Source organism: Zonotrichia albicollis, chromosome 1 (genome assembly GCF_047830755.1).
Source record: "Zonotrichia albicollis isolate bZonAlb1 chromosome 1, bZonAlb1.hap1, whole genome shotgun sequence".
NCBI lineage: Eukaryota > Metazoa > Chordata > Aves > Passeriformes > Passerellidae > Zonotrichia > Zonotrichia albicollis.
The window spans coordinates 38,629,728-38,647,542 of record NC_133819.1 but is presented as its reverse complement, the minus strand read 5'-3'; the positions used below and the strand labels follow the sequence as shown (position 1 = coordinate 38,647,542).

The 17,815-nt window shown below is 43.4% G+C and overlaps 2 protein-coding genes across 3 annotated transcripts in view; one reads left to right on the top strand and one right to left on the bottom strand.

Moving 5' to 3' along the window:
* Positions 1-17,312, top strand: part of LOC141728618 (uncharacterized) — a 19,756-nt gene extending 2,444 nt beyond the window's left edge. The window contains exon 2 of the mRNA XM_074538437.1: positions 6,363-17,312. Coding sequence (XP_074394538.1) covers positions 6,363-6,626 — 264 coding nt within the window. The 3' untranslated portion in view covers positions 6,627-17,312. The remainder of the gene's footprint in view (positions 1-6,362) is intronic.
* RPL15 (ribosomal protein L15) overlaps positions 13,276-17,815 on the bottom strand; it is a 5,636-nt gene continuing 1,096 nt past the window's right edge. Inside the window, exons 2-4 of one of the 2 annotated variants that reach the window (XM_005480939.4) lie at positions 17,125-17,309; positions 15,649-15,785; positions 13,276-13,632 (exon numbers count right to left, since the gene is read on the bottom strand). In XM_005480939.4, coding sequence (XP_005480996.1) covers positions 13,327-13,632; positions 15,649-15,785; positions 17,125-17,296 — 615 coding nt within the window. In that variant the 5' untranslated portion in view covers positions 17,297-17,309 and the 3' untranslated portion in view covers positions 13,276-13,326. The remainder of the gene's footprint in view (positions 13,633-15,648; positions 15,786-17,124; positions 17,310-17,815) is intronic. The other variant, XM_074538487.1, reaches the window with a different exon arrangement.

Below are 17,815 nucleotides of genomic sequence, written 5' to 3'. Positions count from 1 at the left end.
TTTCAGCCTACTCTTGCCTCTGGTGCCACACTTGGCAGTCCTGAAGCCAATCCCCATCTATCTTCTATAAAAGAATATATTTATTTTGCTTTCCTCTCCTATCTCAGAACAACCCATTCAGACCTAGGAGTGCTCTCTGTATTCCCATACTCCATCCTTTCTGGTTCCTTCCCTGAGGTGGCTACACATACACACAGTTTGCAAGAGCCAAGCACTTCCCTTAGGGATGTAGTATGGCAAAAAGCAAATGATGGGCCCACCACCCAGCCTCACACAGCATCCTTGTCCGCATCAAGGGCACCAAAAGGTGTGTTTCCTGAGAGGGTCCAGCAGGCAGAGCTGGCTGTGGGTGGCCACAGGATGCAAACAGTGTGATTTCTGTCCTGGAGTTTCCACAGGAGGTGTCAGAAATGGCCCATCCACTCCTGTGCTCTAGTTCTGCTGTTCAGCACAGAGCTATGGACTGCCACAGCAGACCATGAGAGGCACTTCAATGTTTGGAGAAGAAAACTGTCTTAGAGAGCACCAAGGTTTTTATTCTGCCCTCTAACCTGGAAAAAGACTCCACTCTGCCAATGTAATAAGAGGGTCAAATTTTTCTTAGAGCCTCTTTCTGCCTACCTCTTCCAAACCCACACAAGCAAACACCTGGCTAACTAACAACTTGTGGCTCTGGGTTCTGGCCAAGTTGTGGTGCCTGGGCTTCTTCTTGAGGAGCTTCTCTTTGACTCTACTTTGGCTGCTAAAGCTTTAGTGTTACTTGCTGAGTGGCAAATAACATTCCCTTAAAGATGTGATGCTCAGTGGATATTCCCTGGTCCCCACAAGGGTCTGTGATTCAGCTTTCCATGAAGGGCAAAACAAATCCTGGCTTTATGGAGAAGCAGTGTACTGCTGGCATTCACAGTGGCATGGCGCCTCTCCAACTGAAGGCTGGGCAGGCACTTGAATGATCAGTGGAGGAGTGATTGGGAATTTGTGTTTGGTCAGTCCTTAGAATCCTTCAGCCTCTGTTTACTTCTGCTGTCTGCAGAAGACTTGTGGTTCTGGCAACAGACTGAAGCGAGGCATTGAAACATGAAGGGGCAGAAGAAGGGAAAAAGCACAGAAGGTGGGACAGACAGCTTCTCCAAACCCCTTCCCACCCCTGGGAAGGAACACAAACATTTATCCCTCTTTCCTCCCAGCCCACACACATGGAGCAGCTCAAGCAGCATATTTAAATTCCAGATGCTGCAGAGTGATTCCCATCTGTCCTACCTCTGGGTGGGAGATGGCACAATGTTGTTGCAACCGGCTAATGCTGACTTAAATGTTAAGTGCAGCTGATAGCTGGATGGTGGGACAGGATGCACTTTGGCCACCTCAGCAGAGGTATGTAGAGGCTGATGACTCTTTTTCCTCAGGCCTGAAATGCTGGTGGTTCCTCAGGTTGCATCCGAATGCCTGCACCTTTCTGTCCCCGTGGAGAGGCCCTCCCAATCCTGGTAAACATCCACACATCAGCCAGGAACGTGTGAGTTTCCATCAGCAGGCATTTCTGCTTTCAGAGGAGTTGGATTTCTTCAGTGCCTGGCACATTTACAATAATACTAGTTTCATCCCAAAACATAAACTTTACTAAGAGAAAAAAAATTGTTTACTTGAACTGTGCCAAGGAGCAGTATTTTTTCATGCCACAACAGCTCCTGAAGTTTTCTATTTCTTTTTTTCCTTATTACCTCAGGAAAAATTCCTAACCTCTTATTTGTCTTTTTGACTGATGCTCAGAACAGTGCTGACATTTGCACAGTAGATCTACAGTAAGGCCAGGTTCTCTTCCCTGGTTGTTTACAGCATACAATGGTTTAAATAGAATAAAAGATATTTTCCCCCATATAAAATTCTTTGTCATTCTGATCAGTCTGTGTGAAGAGATCCTCCTTCTGTCTGCCCTGAATAATTTGTGCTCCACAACTGCAGATGGAACTAGTTCATACAAGTACACGTAGGTGAGGCAACTGATACCAAACCCATGCTTGCATTTCCAGTTTCTTTAAAGCAGAGATTCACTTGCTATCTACAGTAACTACCTTAAATACTGCCCTCTAAAAGTCTTTATAAAGATAGCTGTAACTGTGACTTTCTTTCGTACATTAAGTGATATAAATAGCCAGAAGTCATCTAACTAATCTTAGCCTCTGGAAGCCAGTGGAAATTTTTCTATCGATTCAAGTCAGCTTGGGTCAAGCCCTACACAGTGTTTTCTGACCCCCTGCCCTACTTTTTCTCCATTCCAATTTAACATATATATCTCTAGCTCTTTCAGTCGGTGCACTTTTTTCTCTCTGTCAAACAGAAATCCTGATAAGGAGGTCCCAGAGGTCTTTAGCTTGTCATCACATCCCTTCATAGGCTGAATGCGTGCAGAATGCTTTAGGAAGAAGCAAAAGCTAAATATAGAATAATTTAAAGCTGCCCATTAAGGGCATGCCTACATGACACAAATGCAGCTAGCTTAGGTCCTGGGAGTGGTGCAGTCACAGAGCTAAGTATAACCAAGCAGAGGATGTGGCTCACAAACCATCCCCTTGCACTCACATCCTGTCTCTCGGTATCAGAGCCTTAGAGGAAGATATAAAACTCATAATAGATAGTCATATACTAACTTGCCCATAGGGTAACTCTCTTCCTGATTAAGCTCCTCAGCAGTCAGCTTATAGCCTGAAGCACATAACCCTGCCACTTTTTTCTCTTACCCAGCATTATTGCAGGCGTGCTTTTTCCTCACAGACTTTGGTAGTACAACTGGTGGCCTGGGCTGGTCAAATTGATGGGAAATAACGTCATGCAATAGTGATGTATTACCACTAGCCTCATCTGCCCCTGTAGATCTTAATGGAAGGTGATGACTTGGACTTTTAGTCTAGGAGGATAAAGCATTAATTCTATGTTAATCAAGCCTATCTGATATGGCAGTAATATCACTGCCCACCTTTTTCTTTTTGTGCTATAAGTTCCTTAATCTGTCAGTATATCATCTATTTATATAGAAATCAAATCATCACCTAACGAGACAAAGGTGGAAATATATTCTGCTTGATTGGGCCAAATGGGATTTTTGGGAGAGAAGCAGAATGGATGGTGCAAAGGATGTACAAGGAGCTACCCTTTGCCTTCACTGAAAAAGACTCACACAACTTAGCTACAGGTGATTTCTGACTGTGCTGTCTCAGAGAAGGCATCAGCAGTGTTGTATTGAAGGCACAGGCAGCATCCACCTGCTGCCTTATGCTCTGACAGCTGCCAGTCCCTTCTCCCCACCACCCAAACCTCTCCAGGGGCAACTGCATTTCCCATTCTGGAGTCTTTTGTACTAAATACACTTCTAATTCTGGATTTTTGTATTTTCCTCTGCCTTTTCCCAACTCTTTTATATCACAGTGTCCTGAAGAGCACCTTATTTCAAAGCAGTGATGCTCTCTAGGAAGTTAGCTAAGCTGGAGGCTGGCAGCAATCACCTTGGCACTGCATGACATGCTGCTGGCCAGGACATCCCTGGTGCGGTGTCACTGCTGTCACCAGATCAAAACCATTGCTTCAGAAGTCTTCTCATAGCTCAGCTCTACCATTCCCCTTCTGAACCCTCCAGGCCACCAAAACATAAGCTCAGTTTGATTATTATCTTCATAAGCTATGTTCATTCTTGGAGAGATGTAGTGTCACAACACAAACATAAAGCTCACCCTGGGCAGAGCAGAGATGCAAATGATGCCTTCTCCTTGTTTTGGAGAAATTCTGCAGGTTGTATGAAGGGGACACACAGACAGGAATGATAGCCCCAGCTCCTGCAAGGCTTTATGTATCGCCCTTTCTTCTCTCCTCTGCAGCAGCACAAACTTACTGTGATTACAGGTGTAATTTACAAGGAATATTCCAGAGAAAACTCAGCTCAGTCACCAACAGAGGCAAACATGACTTGCATCTGGGCCTTAAATATCATGAGTTTGTAGAAAATGAACAGCTTTCATTACAGGTGTCATTGGTCCCTGTGCACTGGCCCAGAGAGTGAGAACTGCCTTTTACATCTAGGCAAAACAAAGGCAGCTAGAGTCAAATCTGAAAAAGATCTCTAGGAAATAAACCAAAATGCATTTTTCCCCTGAGACTTATTATCTGTAACTACCCAAAGGACAGCTGGCAGCTCAAGGGCCAAGACAGGTCCAGGCTCTACACAGCACAGTGTTTTTCCCCCTGATTGTTGTCTCACTTGGAGTCCAGAAGATGACTTACAGCTTCAAGGTGCTGAGTTCAATCAAGAGATGATGCATGGGACTCTGTATTGGACCTGGTGTGCTGTTGGATTAGGCCCAGCTGGTCAAACTCTTCTTCTGAAAAGCTGGCTTCTGTGTCCTGCTAAGAGCCTAAAGAGTTAAAGTTATTAACTGGCTTCTGAATAAAATGCATTAGGAATAAATATGCTTTAGGATAAACCTATTAAATGGATAAAAATGCCATTACCAGGGGTGAAATATGATTGTGTGACCTTTTAAATAAATAAGCCTGCTATGCACCAAATTATGTCAGATAATAAGCTTTATACATGATAAAGTCATGCAGTAGGTCTCAATCTTCAGACATTCAATGAAATATCGCTAGCCATAAAGGGCTCCTGAAATGTTACACTAAAGAAAATTGCTTCCAGCTATAAAAACTTAACTGTTAAAACAAATGGAGTCTCTCTCATAAAACCCTTTGCAAGGCATTGGTAGCAAGAGCAAAAGCTTACTAGAAACAAACCTGAGGCATTTGCAAGTACACAGTGCTTCTTAAAATAACTCAGGTTCCAGATAAATCTGGAATAACTCTGTTGAAAGCAGAAGGGCATAACCCCAAAACACCAGCATGAGATCCAAATCATATTTGTAGGGCCTTAGAAATATGCTGGTGGGATAGCTCTGGGTACAAACATTGCTGTGTATCCAAACTAATCTGACTTGCAGTTTTGGCACTTGTGCAGGCAGTGGAAATGCTGACCTCTCTGTCTGTCCTGAATCTTGGGTCTGGCTGTGTTATGCCTCAGCGACTTGCCCAGATTACCCCTGACACAACAATATTCCTGCTAAGGGACCATTTCTATTTGATGGGATGGAAACAGAGCTGGATATTATCAGCCTTGTGAATAAAGGCAGACGTGCATTTAGCCAGATTCAGCTACCAGCTTCACATGCAGCAAAACTGGCTCTCTGCATCAAGTCAGAGTAAGAACTTTCTGCTCTAAACCATGACAAATAAGAGGGAAGGAAGCCAGTTCTCTCATTCCTTCTAGTGATCACAGGCAAACCAACAAAACCTCCTGGTGAGGCACTTGCAGTTTTAATAAAATCATTATGGTCACTTCATCTCTTGTTACATGAACATCAGCAAATAAACACAATTCCCAGCTTGGGTCTTGTGCTGGTTTTGGCTGGAACAGAGTTAATTAGTTTCAAACATAGTTCCAAGGACTGGAAATACTCTTGGAATTCCCTGACACAATCAATTATCTTCTTAAAAAGTTGATGTCAGACATTGACAAAAGGACCATTCCTGTTTCTTCTGGGTTTTCATTTTTTTGTTTGTTTGTTTGGCGGAGTTTGTGCGGAGGTGCTTGTTTTTTTTTTTTTCCTATGAACTGGGAGAATGCATCCTAGAAAGGATCTTCTTAACCTTCATCTACAAACACTGATAATTTTCACCAAAGCACAATCCAGTGCAATCTTTTCCCGGAGGGGCACTTAAAGAGACATAGCAAAATTCAAGCACACAAAATTAGCCAGCCCTGCTCCAGTTCCCAAAGAGTTCACTGTCTGATCCATAGCAAAGAAAGAGGTACATTCTCCACAACTAGTTTTGGTGCTCCTGCTAAACACAGCGAGGTACACTATGGCAAACACAACCTAAGCAGGACCACTGCAAAGGAATGGGTGGCATCATGAGGCCAGCAGTGAAATTTTATCTCGTTTTCCTGAACTGGAGTGCAATGTCTAGAGGCAAATATTAGATCTGTTCCAGGCAGGAGCTCAGCTGCATCCTGAAGATGCCTCCAGGCACTTGCCATTTTGTTTTATTGCTGTTCCTCACACTGGTGAATGGTAAGCATTAGTCTCACAGAGAAGACATTACTGGGGTGAAGGACAATGGCTTGTTATATAATCCTGCCAAATCCTTGATACAGCAGTTCTCAGCAAACAACCATCTTGCTCTGAGTCATCTGAAAAGTCTCTGGTTCAGTGAGCTTCCAGGAGCAGACCATCAAAACAGGTTGTATTTCCACTTCCCATTTCAAATTACAGGAGGCACTTATGAGTCAAGGCAGTAATTTTCTCTTTATCTGCCTTCAGATGCCATCCTGCACACGGATCCAGCCCTTGCATCTGCTGAGCCAGAAGCCCTGTGGGAGTTCCCAGCCAGTGCTGGATGTCACAGCTTGCAGCTGTCCTGGGTGGCTGCTGGCACGAGGGCAACCACAGTGTGAGGAAATCCTTACCCTGCTCTTCAGAGAACTGGAGATGCTCCATGTGGGGCCGGACTTGCTCCACACTCACCAGCCTTTTTCCAAATGCCCATGGCTGGTCCCTCTCAAAAGCAGGCACTGTGCCCATTAGGCCTCTGGGCTGGCCCTGCATGGCCATTCACATTTTTTTCTTGTTTTATTTCCCTTTGAGGCAATGCCAAATCTTAATTCAGTGCTGGGGCACAGATCCCACCCAGCAGGACACATTACACTGTGTCTGTCTTGGAATAGGAGGTCTCCTGCCCCAGAGCTGGCCAGCTCAGACTCACTGCTCTCCCACCTCTGCTCCTCCCCACCATGCCTGACAGACAGTCACAATCAGCTCTTGTGACAACAGCATTGGCACAAGAAGCTGACCAGCTCATCTTTTACAAACCAAACAACCACAACTTTGGCAATCTCACTCCTACTGAATAACAACAGCAACAACAAAAAGAACGGAGTCAGCAGCAAGCAGTAGCTGTTGCACAGAGCTGTAAATAAACTCAGGAGAAACGAGATGTGTCAGCTTGGGTTGGCTGGTGGGTGCTGAAAGAGCTGAAAGGCTTACCCCTTCAGGGTGGGCCAAAGTGGGGGAAGATGGAAGGCAGCCACTTCCCTGGTTTTCTAACTCCCTGCACAGGACAAAACTGCTTCAGCCTTCACTGCTATTACACACTTCCTATGAAAGTACCATACAATTCAGTGCTCAAGCTGTAATGCAATTAATGTGATTCTAGGACAATTTGCAGCATCTGCAAAAACCATCAAGTTTCATATCTGAGGTTCATTTCAACAGTCATAATTTGGCTAACAGAATTATTCATGCTCAAAACTTCTCTTAATTTTTTTTTCTTAAAACAGGTTAAAATTTCAGAATGTTATCAGAATAGCACCTACTAGAAGGTGAGATTGTTTGCTAGAGAGGCATTTTGAAGTTTTCAGTTCTAAACAGATGGGACCATCACTGGAGAAAATAGAACTCATGTATGCCATATGCTTTACATAGTTTTATGATTCTTGTATTTTTTATTAAACTAGCCAATGAAAGTAATAACTATACTAGAGATTTTCATTTAGCCTAAGGAGTCAGAATAGTGATTCAGTTTTTCATGGTGTTTTCACTTCTGTTTTCCTTCTCAGCAACATAAATCATAAATCTAAGAGTTGGATTTTCAGTGTAACTTACAGTAATCAGCTTATTTAGTGTTTCCCATTGATATGGTATAACTATTGCTTTAAAATTGCTGCTAACAATGGACAGCAATCAGCTTCCCAGCACCAATCATTGGTCTAAAATTAAAAACTTAGTATCTTACTATTAGCTTATATGGATTTTAGACTCTGCTTCTTAAGAAAGGACTACCAGGCATCCATCAGAAATAAAACTACTTAGAATAAGATTGGGGGTTAGATTCTACAGATTCAACAGAACCAATTGAATCAAGTATTTTCTATAATTCTATTTTAAAAAAACCAAACCCCAAGAGAAGTCCTTTTACTTGCACACTGACTTTTCAGCTACACTGTGTAGCTGAATCTTAATTTGTGTCTTTTTCTGTAAAAAAGATCTTAAGCAGATGTTCTCCACCAACACCCGTAGCAGTAACTTGCAAAGTGAAAATAATACAAAACTTTCTGTTTTGCTTGAAAGGTTCATTATGACTTTGTTTAACTGTGCCTTGGCAAAACTGCTTTCCAAATAGTTGCAAACAAAGCAAGTTATAACACATTATTTTTATATATGGCTCTGAAAGAGCTGAAAACACAAAGCTCAAAACACATAATTTATAAAGGTTGTGTAACTTGCTATCTAAACTTATCTGACTAATCATGAAACCTGTGAGAGAGGCAGGTGGATTGTAACAACAGATGAGTTGAAGGGCTGCGATTCTCATACAAGGAAAGGGTTCAAATAATTGCTTGTTAGTCACAGAAAAACAATGCTGCAAGAAAACTGTATGAATAAATGAATGAGTGAACACTGGACTAATGAGCTACTTCCTCTGCTTGGTGGATGAGCTCTCAGGGGATGACGACTCCTTTTCGTTACACTCGTGAGCGCAGTGCAGAGTTAACAGGGTCTTGGTTTCTGCCTGCTGCTCTAGTGACACACAGCCTGGTGACAAGGCCTGGGGCACGGAGGGCTTGAGCACCGGACACAGGACATTTATTTCACAGCACCAACAGAGAATTGTCCTCCTGCTCTAGGTTTGGTGAAGTGCAGCCACTGCCTGGTGTTGCAGGAGAGCAGATTGATACCAGACATGGTGCAGCTGTTCTGAGGAGCTGTAGGTTTGTTCAGCCAGGTTTATACTGTGGGCACTGCCCCACACAGGCCTGGCTGATGAGCCCTGAGGGACCCTAGCTAGCTGTGGCCTTGTCTATCAGGTGTTCCTGTCCCTGAGCAGCACCAGAGTACTAACAAGCCCCACTGAAAGCCAGCTTACTTGTTCTCTTCTTTTTTTTTTTTTACTTCTCCTCCGGTTCTCCCCCCTCCCCTTCATGTGCCTCTCCATTCCTCTGTTTCCAAGAGAACTCCTCAGCTTGCACATGGGCAGCCAGCTTGGGTCCAGAGCCACTCCTCTGCTGCTCTTGTGCAAGGAGATACAGACTGCCAAACCCCTATGGAGTCAGCTAGGGTCCAACATACTGACTAGAGAGGTTTTCCCAAAGCCTGGCACCGGAAGAGCAGGGAGACCTGAGAAGGCTTGGAAGAGGGGCTACCTGCCATTTGAGAGAGCAGTGTCAGCCAGCACTGGTCTTATCAGAGCCAGGCTTAATTTAATCATTCATCTGCTCTCTGATCTCCAGGATACCCCTGCTCTCAATTTCCCTGAATGATGGAGAGATGACAGTACTTAATGAGATTGACTGTCATCTTCATTACAATAAGAGCCTTTAATTATATCATTGAACATCATTTGATACCAAAGAAAAGCATGCTCTCGTAAATTTCAGGCAGTGACAAGGGGTCCAGAAGAACAGGGTTCCAGTCCTGGCTTTGCCAGAGGCCTCCTCTGGCCCATTAGGTAAGAGCAGGACAGCCACTGAATTAAAGGTTGTGTAAGCAGTGTAGCTCAGACACTTCCTAACTGTAGGGAGCGAGGCTCTGCAACCTAAACACTCTGTGTGTAATTATTAAATTGAAGCTGATTCAGAACCTTGACACATAAAGAGAACAACCTACCGGCTCTCTCCTTCCTTTCATACAGCTTTACATTTCAAACAATTACTTTAAAAGGACTGGATCAAAAAGTTGGTGGTTGCTCAAAGCCCCAGAAAAGAGCATCCAATTCAAATCCAAATTGGATTTTTTTGTGGCTGCAGCAGTGTTTCCATCACTCTGAGTATTTTGGCTTGATACTCTCCGAACTAGACTTGTGTCTGCTGGAAAAGAAAAGGGATGTACAAAAATATGGTGTTTTTTCCCAGCCTGGAGAGTGAGTAGATAATAGAGTAGGAATCAGGATCTATTTTTAGAGCCTAGCTTTTTAATTCATTAGCTGTACAGAACTCTTCACAGGCAGTCACTTTTCTCTACTGGGTCAAGGCTAGGGAACAACTGCTGCATTACAAGGACAGAGATAAGTGAGAAAGTCGAGCTATAACTCTCCTCCATCACTAATTACTTCATTCTAAGGCCCCCACAAAAATCACCAGTGAAATTCCATGACCTTCTGCTGCAAGGAAGGAGCCAACTGCCTCCTCCAGGAGCATCTGTGCCTTTTGCAGGCATCGTGCCAGCGTGTCTCTCCCAGCAGCACACAGCTGCCTTGCAGAGATTCCCAGTGCTTCGGAGACAAAGCAAGGAAACAATCACACTCGCTGTTGATTAGTGAGTCCCTGCTTTGCAACCCAGCTCGTGTTGCCAAGTAATGAGCACTTCTATTAGCTATGTGGAAGGGAGTTTCCCACTTGCTTATTTAAAGAACATCCTAAATCACACAATCTGTTTTTACACATCCCACCCTTCGGGACAGAAATAGTGCCCTTGCCAGGTCCTCACCTTGTACCAAAAGCTGAGTGATTAACTAATCTACGCAGCTGACACAAAAGTGAAATCCAGCCTAATAAAAGCTTACAGTCAACTATTTTCAACAGCACCTAAACCAGGCTGAACCAGCCTGGTACTGTACAGTCCCACTTCTCTGCAGTTTAACTGTGGTATTCATTTTGTCTTGCATAGAAACCAGACAGCTCTTTTAATTACATCCAAAACATGCCTGCTCAGACTGAAAAATGATCAGCCCTGCAGAGCCAAGTAGATGGCTTGGAAACAGATTACTAGATTCCTCCATGTCTTAATAGATTTGCCTAGTGAAATTCCTGAAGCTTCCTCTTCCCTCCCCCTGCCCTCCTTCAGCTACAGCTTAGTGTCCCTATTTCAGGCAGACCCTTGGTGTCTGGGGAGGACTGAACTCACATTGCAGCCTCTCACTAGGACTGTCTCAGGTGACTGGTTTCTACCCTAATCTTAAGGAACGCAGACTACCTGCAATCTCCTGAACTTGCACAACAGGTTCAAGAATCAAGTAGGAAAGGCAGAGATCACATAACCTCTCTCTAACCCTGGCTTCCCAAGCCAAGAACCCCAAACAAAAAGGGTTTTCCTCAATGTTTTGCCTTTTAAAAATAAAGATTAGTAAAATATAATTAGTCTTTCCACGTCACATAAATTCTGCACAGCAATGTCCCTTCAAAACCAAAATCCTGTCTTAAGATCATGAGACACTTCTAGCATGGAAAGACACAAAGGCAATCTCAAGGACTTGGAATGAGCTGTACAGACCCAGAGCATCCTCTGAAGGCATCACCATCTGTTTCAAATTCCCTCACTGGACTGCTAGATACCACACCCCTTTAGATACACTGTCATCAGCAGTTTTCAATAAACTTCAGAGGGAACAGTATTTTCTTTTAAAGTTCAAAGAATTACAGGACCACAAGGGCCAACCTAAGGTAGGTCTCTAGACCAGCCACCTGCCAGACACCTGCCACGTGCTGCAAGGTTTGAAAGCTGGCACAGCGTTAGTGCTGACTGCCCTGTCACCTGCTGTCACCCTCCCCCATCAATGACAAAGGTCCCAAACAGCTTAACAACCCCAGTACACTATCACCAGTCTTGAAGTCGTTGCCAAAAAAAATCATAGATTTGGGTTGAAAGAACCTTCAAGATCTAGTTCCAAATCCCTGCCATGGGCAGGGACATCTTTTTCTAGACCATGTTGCTCAAACATGCTCTGTACAGCTAATGAATTGAAAAGCTGGGCTCTAAAATGAGAGCCTGATTCCTACTCTATTATCTAAAATAATTCCAAAGGAATGGACACATTTGCCATACTGGCACTACCTGAAGCCATTAAATCTACAAAACAGACAGAGCAGCCCCCTCTCTGCAATAACCCTCTCCATGCTCAGGGGAGACCTCACTCATCAAATCTGCTCTGAGGAACTCCCACTTCCTATCCTACAACATCACAGGACTACCTTTCAAGAACATCAGTGATACTTTAATGGAGTGGCTAAAAGTCTCCCATGTTTAGAACACATAGCTTTAATACTTTTTAACAGATTATTTTGCATTTTTCTTGTTTGAACCAAATAAAACATGTCATCAGAAATTGCCACCTTGAGCTGTAATTCCTGGCTTTGAGAACACACTGCCAAAATGTCTCTTCCTTAGACTACCACCCTCCTGTAGGAACTTAGACTCATGAACACAGTGGAGTATTAAGTGAATTTCTCAGTTGAAACATAACATGTTTCAGTGTTTAACATGTTTCAAGAAAAAACCCCAAAACATTCTACATCCCAAGCTGAACTTCCAGGAAGACACAGCTACTTCTGTCGACCTTCTTCACAGCCTTCTATCAACCTCTTTTCCTATCACTACCTAATGGATATCTGTGGAAGCTATGACAGCCATCCACCTAATTTACCAGGACCTGCATTTAATCTCCCAGCCTTTATGTGCAAACTGACTTCATGCTGACAAGGTCCCACTGTGATTTCACAAAAAGTAGTCTAGATACATTCATCTGTAACTGTTACCTAAATGAGTTTAGTTCTACCACCTAACTATGCAGAGTAAATCAGAATGCAGCTCTTTAACACAGATGCATGTTTTCTGTTATCAAAAGGAAGGTTTAAGAAACTGTCCGCTCATCAATCTTGACAAGTGAAATACCTACTCTACAGTCAGTATTTTACTATTCGGCCTAAAATCTTATCATTCTTTGAAATGTGCCCACATTTTTATTACTGTGCACTGCAATGAACAAAGCAAGCTTTACCTTTCTATTCTGTGCTTAGCTGATTTAGACAATGTTTGTAGCTGAGAGGCCCAAGAGCTGGTTTGACACTGAAGTACAAAAAAACAGAACTTGAAAAATAAAACAGCCATTAGTATTTAATTACCCATAAAAAATAAATGAGCGCTTTCAGTTTACATCTCATTGCACAAGATCAAAGCTGGCCTTCAGTCCAAGCACAGGACAAACACAGACCCTAACCTACAAACAGTGACTAAATAAAAAGAGAAAAAAGAACATGGATCAGCCCTTGGGCTTTCAATACACATTGCACACGTCCTTCCACATTACCCAAAGTGAAACCCATCACAGAACTCTCTACTCAGGGCCTACAATCTCCACAAGTATCAAATCACATTTTCAAAAGCCTGTCAAAATACGGAAACACCCAAACTCCTGGAGAATGCTACGCTTATCCACACGACCCAAGAAGCAGCAGAAGCACAGTTGAGTTGAACAACCAGCACGATCTTTATTGGGTGGCCGCGCTTACAAGGCTTAGCGGTAGCGGTGCAGCTGCAGGGTGTTGCGCCTCCTCCAGGCGGCACGGCGCGAGCCCCCGATGGTGTGGTGGAATTTGTGGCCCTTGCCGAGGCCGCGGCTCTTGCGCCCGGCCGACGTCAGCCCGCGCATCTCCCTGTGCTTGTGGACGGGCTTGGTGATCCATTGGGTATCGGGGTTCCTCCGGATGGTCTTATGGAAGGGATCGATCAGGATCACTTCAAAGAACTTGTAAGTGGAATCCTCGCCCACCCAATACGAGTTCAGGACTCTCAGAGCCCCACAGTGACGGCCGGCACGCTCCTAGAGGCAAAAATAAGTGCAACAGGCTGTCAAACCATGGATGCAGGACACTCTTCATGCAGAAAGATTACTAACTCAAACATCAAATTTCAATTTTCCCTAGGACAACCTCTTTTCCTGTAAAAACTCATCCCCTTCCAGATGCAAAGGTACAAGGAAAAGTAACAGCTGAAAAGAACGCTGTGTTATAAAAAAACCAAAAAGGCTGTTTGGATTGCTGCATGACACAGTTTTTAAAGACCATGAACAGGAAGGTGCTTGGCTGACAAAAGAAAGAACTCCTTGTACACAGAAGCCCCCAGTCAGTAAAAACACAATGTTAAGAATAACTTCAACATGAATATGAAGAGCATTAGCTGCACTTGGGGTGATGGAACAATCTTCTATGGGAAGTTATGAAAGTGATTAATTTCCACATCCAAAGCTACAGGGGAGAAAGAAATTTCTGCAGAGTGTAAGCCTGTCCTGGTAGGAGTAAAGGAACAGCTGATGCAACAAATCTTTGTACCACTGCTGGCATATTAGTGTGTGCTACTCCTATCCTCACTTATGGTTAGAAGACACAATTTTAGTTCAGAAAACAAAACAAAGCAGAAAATAGCAATTATGCAACTCAATCTGCTTCTCCTGTCAAGAACACTCCTTATTTAAGACACACTGTGTTTAACTGTAGAACTTTATCATCATTATAGGGAAGCATGAACTAGTGGACCCCATTCATCTTCTTCCCCAATGTGATCTTAACCTATTGTTTCAGGCTTCCCTAAACAGCTTGACTATTTTCTGCACATGGAATAACATATTTTTAAGTCCTTTTATTCTAGTGTGAGAGCAACACCTGTATGAAATATTAGAACACCAACCATCCTCAACCAGCTTCTATTTGAGGATGGGAGCTCCAACTGAGGCTTTGCATTTCTGTAATCTGAAAAATATAAATTTTCTGGAAAGACTGTGTCAGATTCAGAAAATTTGAAGCTAAAACTGAGGGCAAATAACCTCTTCCATAGCTGTCCTAAGTGAGCATGTCATTAGCCCTCAGGTATCTGGGAATAACACATATGAAGACAATGCCATGAGCACTGAAAACAGAATAGCATTTTTAATTCAAACTCATCATCTGTGTTTCTTTTAAATAAGCATGTCCTATTTATATTTTTTCCCTGAAAAAAAAAACCCATCATATTTAACTAGCAGAAGTCACTCAGCAGTATTTTTCAAGTCCTGAGAACAGAAAAGTCTTCTGCTTCAAGTTAGAAAGGCAATGACCCTTCTTCCAGAATGTCTAGTTTGAGAATGCAGCCCGGTATTAACTCTAATCCACTGAAAGAGGGCTTTTTTGTAAAGGTGAGAACTCCATCTCTTCCAGACTACAACTGTGATAGCAATGAAGCTTACAAGATCTCATCAAATCAAAGTTTACATTTTGAGCATTTCAGTAACAAGATCTCACCTAAAAATAGGTTAACCACCAAGCTGTGTGCTTGTGAGGTACCAGTTTTTTATAAAGAAGCAAAAGGTCTCTGGCACACTGCCTCCAGCTCCTGCAATACATCTAAGGGTGCTGTGCAGCACCACTACACAAACAGGTGCTACAGGCTTTAAGACAGGAACTCACGTGTACTTTGTGAAAGGACCATCACCTACAGCTGGTGATCCACACCTTAGCACATGCAAGTTCTTATTTCTCATGTCTAGCTCTTTATTTTACTGTGGCTTGGACTAGTTATGTGTTTTTCATAACAAATATTGTGGCATACTTGAGAAGTATGAACTTCACTAAACCACTCAAGTGGTTTTCATAGACCCCATTTTAAAAGTCTGAATAAATTTTTTATTGTCTCAATAGAGTTTTAAAAGACTGCTGCTTTCCTGCCATCATTATTCAAAATCTTACTAACAACTTATTAATAAAACAGCTGGTTTGGTTCTGTATTTTTTGTCCTTAAGTATTTTCAGCTTTTACAGACTAAAACTTTCCAACCCAAATTTGTGAGCAATAACCAAAACACTCACCTCTGCTACAGACTGAAGACTCCTGGCAAACTTGAGCTGGTTAACACCATGATGCACGGGTTTACCATAGGTTGCACCTTTGGGGACTGGGCGTTTGCGGCCACCACGGCGCACGCGGACACGGTAAATAACGTAACCTGAAACAAACAGCGACTCAGGAACTACAGCAATTCTAGCAGCAATTGTACTGCACTTCCAATTCCCCAAAATGTACATGAAATGCTGCAACACAGAGTCATTTTACTAATTTTTACCAAAATTTACAACTTGGGGTGGATAGTGCAAGATGGTTTTGTTATTTTCTTTACAACTGAGTAAGGAAAGTGATATCCTGAGGCAACTGATTTTGGCTCCAAAGCAGAGCTTATGGCACCTTTTCACTATCCAGTCCCAAACCAAGATCAGCTACAGCTAAACTGTTTAAAAAAACCCTAAAAAAAACCCAAAAACCAAAAAACAACCCAAAAAAACCCACCAACCAGGAAAACCACTACCTGAAATTCAGATCGCAGCACTCAAAAAGCACTGAGCACAAGCCATCCACAAACCCTGCTGAAATCCTGTTACTGAGGAATGACAAAACTAGACAGTGACAGAAGTGTCAAGTCCTAGCTTTTTATTTTCTTTGTGAATAAACATACTGGGTTTTTAAATGGATTTCCAGAAGTTCCACATGGATAGCCACTTATCCCATTTCTTTTCCTGACCAGTAACTGTTTTTCAATGACAGTACAAACTCCACCATCTTGCTCAAGTGCATGCAGCTGTAAAACAGTCATAATATGACTTGGGTTGGAAAGAACCTTAAAGATCCAGTTCCAAGCCCTCTGCCATGGACAGGGACACCTTCCACCAGACTAGCTTGCTCAGAGCTCCATCCAACCTGGCCTTGGACACTGCCAGGGACGGGGTACTCACAACTCCTCTGGGTGATCTGTTCACCACCCTCACAGTAGAGTTTTTTCCAAGCATCTAACCTAAACCTGCTCTTTCAGTTTGAAACCATTTCCCTTGTCCTGTCACTACATGCTCTTGTGCAAGTCTCTGTCCAGATCTCTTGGTAGCTCTTTTCAAGGTGCTAGAAGGTTACAGTTCAGTCACCTGAAAACAGTCAAAGTAGCAGATGACAAAACTTGGACAGAGAAAGGACATCCTTCAAACCTAGGATACTAAAACCCCTGCTAAACTATGTGGCACTAACGCTGCACAAGAACAAAAACTGAGGCCAAAGCTCACTTGAGCTTCACCTGTTAGAACACAACAGAAGGCACAGATGCGAAATTAAGTGAAGTTATGGTTTTAGGCAGTGGACACTGCTACCAGCTGAGGACATTTACGACATTCTGTTCATTTCATGCAGGACACTTCAGTTTATCGGAGGATACTTCAGTTTCACTTTGACACTGCTGTCAGTGTAGGAAGCCACGTCCCTCCACGGTGACCTGGCACAGGGACCTTATGTGTCCGTGCCGTTACCTTGCTTGGCCTTGTAGCCCAGCCTGCGGGCCTTGTCGGGGCGCGTGGGGCGCGGGGCGCGGTGCAGGGCCGACAGCTGGCGGTACTGCCAGCAGCGCACGCGCAGCAGGAACCGCATCACGTCCGACTGCTTCTTCCTCCACAGCTCCTGGATGTACTTGTAGGCACCCATGGCTGTCTACCTGCTGGAGATGGATGGAGAGCTCAGTGAAACACTGCAGCAAGAACAATTCCCAGCTGGAACATCTGCCATCAAACCACACAAGGAGCAGCACCGGAAGACAGGGAGCTCTCACGCTTCTTTGCACCACTGACACATCTGGGGATATGGATCACACCTGGCAGCCTTCAGCATGACACCCTGCAGTCACCATTCCCAGCCATTTTCCTCCTCTTCTATTTATTCTGAAGCGTTAACTCCTCAAATCAAGAAAATTTCAGCTGCGCTATGTCTGATACTACTGAACCCAACAATTAACAGCAGAATCGAGTTTTACATAAAAAACTACAGGATTTGTGAGGAGTTATTGTTAACTCTGACTTAGTAAAGTTTTTTCTTCTAAGTGAAAGCTTAACATTTTATTAATCAGTGGAAGTTTAACAGTTACTTAAGAAATGAGCTGGACTGGAACTTTTGCTTCTTTAGAGCTATTCACGTGGTACAACATCCCAGGAAAGACAAGGCCTCCCT